At 36.4% G+C, this 6,972-nt stretch overlaps 1 protein-coding gene across 1 annotated transcript in view; it reads right to left on the reverse strand.

The window, feature by feature from the left end:
* Nucleotides 1–6,384, reverse strand: part of TEKT3 (tektin 3) — a 31,699-nt gene extending 25,315 nt beyond the window's left edge. Inside the window, exons 1-2 of the mRNA XM_034989282.1 lie at nucleotides 5,806–6,384; nucleotides 3,274–3,357 (exon numbers count right to left, since the gene is read on the reverse strand). Coding sequence (XP_034845173.1) covers nucleotides 3,274–3,357; nucleotides 5,806–6,384 — 663 coding nt within the window. The remainder of the gene's footprint in view (nucleotides 1–3,273; nucleotides 3,358–5,805) is intronic.
* Between the last annotated feature and the right edge of the window lie 588 nt (nucleotides 6,385–6,972).

Below are 6,972 nucleotides of genomic sequence, written 5' to 3' on the forward strand. Positions count from 1 at the left end.
TTTACTGTCCTTATCAGCCATGTGTATACTCATTTTGGAGAACTCTCTGTTCAAATCCTTTGCCTATTTTGAGTTGGGTTATTTGGGGTTTTTTTAGCTTTAATTTCAAGAGTTCTTTATATATTATGGATACAAGTCCTTTATCAGATGTATGATTTGAGAAGATTTTCTTCCATTCTATGGATTTTCTTTTCACTTTGTTGGTGATGTTCTTTGAAGCATCCAAGTTTGTCATTTAGTGATGATCAGTTTATCTCTTTTTTCTTATGTTGTGTGCGGTTTGTGCTTTTGGTGTCAGATTTAAGAAATGGTTGCCTACTCCTGTGTCACAAATATTTATGCCTATGTTTTCTTCTAAGAGTTTTACAATTGTAGCTCTTACATTTAAGTCTTTGATCCACTTTTATTCAATTTTTTATATATGGTGTGCTGTAAAAGTCCAACTTCAGTCTTTTGCACACAGACATCCAACTCTCCAATCACCATTTGTTCATGAGAGTATTCCTTTCCCATTGATCATCTCGGCACCCTTGTTGAAGACGAATTGATTGTAAAAGGGAGGGTTTATTTCTGGATTCTCAAATTCTATTCCATTGATCTATATGTCTATCTTTATTGTCTCATGTATTGTAACCTTTGTAGTAAGTTTTTAAATCAAGAAGTGTGGGTCCTCTGAATTTCTTCTTTTTCAATATTATTTTGGCTATTCTGAATCCCTTGAATTTCCATGTGAAATTCAGGATCAGCTTGTCAGTTTTTACAAAGAAGTCAGCTGGGATTTTGACAAGGATTCTGTTGAATCTATGGTCCATGTTGAGAAGTACAGCCACCTTAACACTATTTAAGTCTCCCAATACACGCACATATGTCCACTCATTTAGGTCTTCATTAATTCCTATCAACAATATTTTATAGTGGTTCTGAACTCTGGCTGTTCATTAAAATTATCTGGGGAATATTTTTAATACCAATGCCTAGTCCCCACTCCAGATTTGAATCAGAATTTCTGGGTGTGGGACCCAGTCATTGATGTTTTTAAAACCTTCTTCAAGTGATTCTAAGGTGCAGCCAGGTTTGAGAGCTAGAATAATACACTAAAAGTAGTAAAGTTTAAAAAAAAGAAAAAGTCTTGTAAATACCAAGAGATATTCTGATGAAGTTAAGAATTGTTAGAACTGATGTATAATTTACTTGATACAAACATCTCAGGATCAGTGAGAAGAAGAGGCCAAAGGATATTTGCTGGTAAATTCTTCCCCCTTTAGAATGACAAAGTAGATTACAGATTATTTCAAGATGGGTGATTCATCAGAGGCAGGGAAGGAAGAAACAGCAGAGCATCAACCCATCCACATAAAGCTACTTGATTTGGGGTCTTGTTCCTAATCACTCATGTGGCAGCAATAGGTACTGTGGCTTTTACAAAATAGATTGCATAGCCTCTTTGTAGTGGCCAGAACTTTCTTGAATTTATTATTTCCATGCATATTTCTTTCAGAGAATCACGCAGTAGAGGAAAGCAAAGAGCAAATTAAAAAAAAAGCTTCTGCTTATCATCCATAATGCAATAGGTCACTAAAAATAATTTAATGCAATGTTAAAAGGGACCCTGATGATTTAGGAGGATAATATTACTGATGACCAACTTGCTAGCTCATCACATTTACTTTCTTACCAAGGATTCTTTTTTTTTTTTTTAACCAAGGACCAATCACAGAAAGGCAAACAGGTGGGACCCAGCCATGCTGGTTCAAGGATAGTGAATTGATTTCCTGCTGCAGAAATTCAGCAAGTCAGAGTAGGAAATGGGACTGAGAAGGAGTGAGAGCCAGACAATGGAAGGTCATAGAAATTAGGGAGTCAAGGGAGAGTTTTTAGCGGCTCGAACCACTGGTGGTAATGGTAGTAGAGATCCAAGTGAAGGGAAGATATTTGGGGATTTCGCATTAACCAGTTCTGAAGGAGGAAAGGATGGTTTTGAACAATGGTAAGAGAGAACAGAATGGAAAGGAGAGGAACAATTTTACAGGAGCTGGAAACTGATTACAAAGGGTGAAGATAGTCAGCAAGCCATGCCACAAGTGACAGGAGAACCTTGGTACCATCAGTAGGAAGGGGAAGGTGGAAGGCATCGGGGTAGAAGGAAAGTACACTTTCAGGCTTCATGAATATGAACCAAAAAAGCGGGGAGGGGTAGCAGGCTTTCCAACATAAATTCATTTGACAGGGACTTAGGGACACAGAACTAATGCACAATAGAGTGTCTGGCCTGAAAAAGAGATTAGGAAGGCCAAAGCATGAAGCGGATGAAATCTTAAGGAATGGCACAGATCTTGTGGGAATAAGTCTGGCAAGTGAAGGCCAGAGAACTTAGACCTAAGTCACATTTAATTGGTGGACATGGAAGGGAGCCTAGCAGGAGAATCAGCATAGTAGTGCGCATATGACTCTCAGCTTCTGGATGACAATTTGGCTATAGAGCAAAACTTCCCAAAAGCATCTGCCTTTTGACCCACCCATTACATTTCTTGAAAAGTATTCCAAGGAAATAATCAGAAATACATACAGTTATCAATAATAATATTTTTGTACACAGCTGTGTTATTATAATAGCAAGAAAACCAAAGGGGGACTGAGATAGGGAAACAACTTAACTATTCAAAAAGAAAGTTCATCAATGGTGACAAATGTACCACTCTGGTGGGGATGTTGGTAATGGGGGAAGCTGTACCCTAGCAGGGGCTGTATGGGAAATCTCTATGCCTTACCCTCAGTTTTGCTGTGAACCTAAAACTGCTCTAAAAAAATTAAGTCTTTAAAAAGAATGGTGCTGCCTTCCCTACAACCATATTTAAGAGTAAACATCGTTGAGCATTTATCCATCAAAAAAAGCACTATTCAAATTATGTATACAGTATAATTCTAATCTTGAAGACATGTTTGTGTGTCTTTTAGTTGGGTGGTGTCTAAGTATGATTAATAAAAAGAAATTCTCTGAAATTCTCTGAATAAACTGAAATTCTCCAAAATTAACAGTGATTTCTGTCCAACTGAGCTTCAGATGATTTTTATCTTTCTTTATCCTAGTCTGTATCTTTTGAACGAACATCTATTACTTTTATAACCAAAAAAAAAAAAAAATCTTTTCTAAATGCTATAAACATTTGATACTATAACTTATTTATAAATGGCTTCATATAACATAATTTTTGTTTGTTTCTACACATTAAGCACATGTTTGCAACTACATTTCTTGCTATTGACTGTACTTACCGTCAACAGTTCGGCTTCCACTTCATCGTGAACTAGATCAATCCCCATTCTCTTCTCTCGATGAAATAGACATTCTCTGGCTACCTACAGATACACAAATAATGGAAAGCACTAATACAAAGTAACTAAAATCAGCGATGAGCAGCTCTAAGGATTTGGTTCTAAAACAAGTCAATAGATACTCCCAATACCAATTTACCAACTTTTCAAGCCATTTTGCGGGAAATCTAGCATGAGACCCACCATAACAACTAAGTAAATCCTTATTGCTAGTTAAAAGGTAGAGTTCACTCTTCAAAGTGATTTGGAAAAAAATTCTAATTTGGAAAGGTGACAAAATCAAGCATATGGCATCTACTTGATTCCTACAAATTAACATTGGAGAAAATTACTTAGCATTAATTTCTGCTACAGAAATAATATCCTGAAACATTATTTCCAAATATTTTCTATTGAGATGAGTGAGGAAGAAACAAATTATTATCTTTAAAGAGGCCAAAATATTTGTGTAGCCAAAAATCCAAGTGATTATTTTAAGTACCATTTATTGTTTTCCTAATTACAAAAATAATGTGCCTTATCCATTAAAAAGAAAAAATATAGAAAAGTAGAAAATGATTTAGCCATATTCCTATCACAGTTTGTCCTTGCAATTTTTTATTATGCTTTTTAGGATTGACATTAAATGGTAGGCCCCAGTCATAAAATATTCTTTGAGACAAAGTATGCTAATGACTCGAGTGGAAAACAGCTTGGATTGCTAACAATAAATTATGTATGAAAGAACATTATGCAAATGTTAAAACACTTTTTTCAAAGACTATTTCATGACATGGAATGACTGTATAATGTTAATGTTTTCGGCATAAAATATAATAGTATGTACACTGTAATGTGGACATCATATTGTTGAACAAAATCTTTGAATGAATGTATATTTTCATTTACTAGAAAATGAATTCATGGGTTGAGGGGAACTCTGATTATTTTCATGTATATTACTAATCTGCTTTTTGTAAGTTTCTACTAACCCAAGTCTAGTAGAATTCTACTCATCTTACCTGCAACATAGAAAAGTATCCATCTTCTTCACTTTGGCCAATTCTAGATATCATCAGTTTCTACTGTTGCAAATATGATAGGCCAAAGATGGATACTTCATTGATTTAATTTGCATTTTTATTAGGGAATTTTAACTTTTTTTCTTATATTAGTTGATCATCTGGATTTTCCCTTTTGAGACGTTTCTGTTTATGTGACTAATTCTAATTTTAATCAGGACCTTCCTACACTGTGCTGATAGTAAATGTTCGAACACAGAGGAACATTTGGACAAGAATTGCAGAAAAAAATACAAATTAGACCCATATCACCAAGAGGAGTACTGAAAGGAAGAAACTTGAAGTCCTCTGGAAATTCAGAGGGCAAGTGGCTATCATTTTAAGGATACTCTAAAGTGGAGTGGGTAAGGTGGGGTGCAGAATAGACCAGGAAACCTCAAGATGAGCCAGAGCACAAAGAAAGTATGGAAGGGCTTCCGATCCTGAAAAACATCTAATGATAAGTTAATTTAAAAGGACATCATTTGAGAAATCCTTTCTTAGGATTTCTGGAGGTTGTGTGTATTTTTGTGTGCTTGTGTTTGGTGGGGGGACGGGGTGGGAGTGTGCAATAAGAAATAACAACGTTCAGGGGTCTCCAACAGACTCTTCAACCCACTAGACTTCTAGCTCCTTAATTCTCTAAACTCTTCTGCTACAGATGTCATAATAAAGACCTACTGCAAATGCTTATCACATGGGAAGTAAGTCATACAAACATGAAGAAAAATGGTGTTTGCTTCATCAATATATATACACTTCCTGATTTCTGTAATTTGTGCATCTTCAAATTACAGAATGGCTTCTTTCAATGGTGGTGGGTGGAATGGGGTTGGAGCCCCCTCCCCCAATCACACACTTGGTGGGTGAGCAGTAGCCAGAGGCCAGCAACAAACTAAAATGCTGCCTCCATGACCATAACAACTGGCTTAACCTCAGGCGCATTTCTCTATTCAATCAAACTCACCCCATCTCCTAAGATGGTCTCATTGATCATTTCACTGTGCCCTAAAAAGGAATCATAACATATGCACAGGAGGCATTTCATGACACAGATTAAAAGAATAGTACTTTTTTCCTTCAAATATTATATACAATAATCCAGGGACAGCAATGCCCAGGCAGCCTATTTAATAAATGGGTAGATGGCATTCTTACCATAAAACACTGTGGACCCTGAGGGTGTCTCTCTACTTAACCTCCTTTGCTTTGCATTCAGAATTCATTCTACTTAAATGGTTGTTCTGTAGGATGTGTAAAACTGGTCATGGTTTTACCAACTACTGAAAGTAGTTGTAGATGAACTGATAGGACGTTGGCTTCTATAGGTGAAGTGAAGCATAATTTGACAGAGAATAACCACAGTAATTCACTTAGTGGATTATAATCATACAAATATGTAGTGTCTTTTATTATAAGGTCTTATATTTACCTGAAGAGGGGCTTCTGTCTCCATCAAAGCCCTCTCCAATTTTTTCTTAACATCAGTGAGTTCATTTGTCTCTCCAATCATTGCATCCAACTCATGAGTGATTTCAGATTTCCAAAATCCTATGTCATTGACTCGTTCTCCCAAATTTTGGGTGGAGTCTGCTTGAGTTTTTCTTGTTTGCTGATATTTGTCTTGAATCAGGCGAGATGTATCTACCCTTAGTCTCTCTGAATTATGTCGGGAAGTGTTGGATTCGAGATAGTTGGTTAAATTGGACCTGTACCAATCATCAGGAGTATACCTTGTGAAGAGAGTGGTTCTATTGGAAACAAAGGGAAGCATGGTACTCTCGCACACCTTCTGAGATCTGGTGCAGTACGGACCCAAGGTCGGCAAGTTGGAGGCTACTTTGTAGTATGTACTTGGTCTCCAAGGAAGGCTCAAGGTATGGGTTAAATTGTAGTGGGGGAAGCGGTCCCTATAGCTTGATGCCATAATACTGATGGCTGGTAGAAAGTTGGTCGGTGTTGGTCTAGGGTGGGCATAAGTTGCCATTAACGTAGAACCTAAAGGCTCCATGATGCTCAAACACTATTTGTAAATCTCTCCTGTTTAAAAGGGGGGGAGGATGTAAAAACAGACAGTCACATAAATTAATCTTTGGTGAAAATTTACAAATAAAAGCCACATTTGACTTTTAGTAGCAGTACTCCCTAACATATTAGGTATTTGTTCTAATTTGATATCCACCCTTACCAGTGATAATATGTTCCAAAAATATTTTTTCCCATCTCTGTTTCTAGAATATACTAAAAACTACTTTTTTTTTTGGATTGGCCACTTGAATTTCTGAAATTTTTTTAAATTATGATTTAAATTTAAGTTATTATTATCTTGTAACAAATCTAAATTAAGAGCCTGAAGTATGCATTTTAACAGGGACTCAAATCTTGGCTCTGCTATTTACTAGCTGTGAGGCATTGGGCAAATTACTTAAGCTATCCATGCCTCAATTTCCTCATCTCTAAAATGGAATAATAGTAGTACTTACTTCTCTGGATTATTATGAGAGGTATTACCAGCAGGATGTTACTTGGCAGCATTTCCCCTACCAAGTCATCCTAAATGAGCACAAAACCTGGATAACAATAGTGTGCTTGGTGTGCA

The sequence above is a fragment of the Mirounga leonina genome, unplaced genomic scaffold (genome assembly GCF_011800145.1).
Source record: "Mirounga leonina isolate KUSES-001 unplaced genomic scaffold, KU_Mleo_1.0 Mir_488, whole genome shotgun sequence".
Classification (NCBI taxonomy): Eukaryota; Metazoa; Chordata; class Mammalia; order Carnivora; family Phocidae; genus Mirounga; species Mirounga leonina.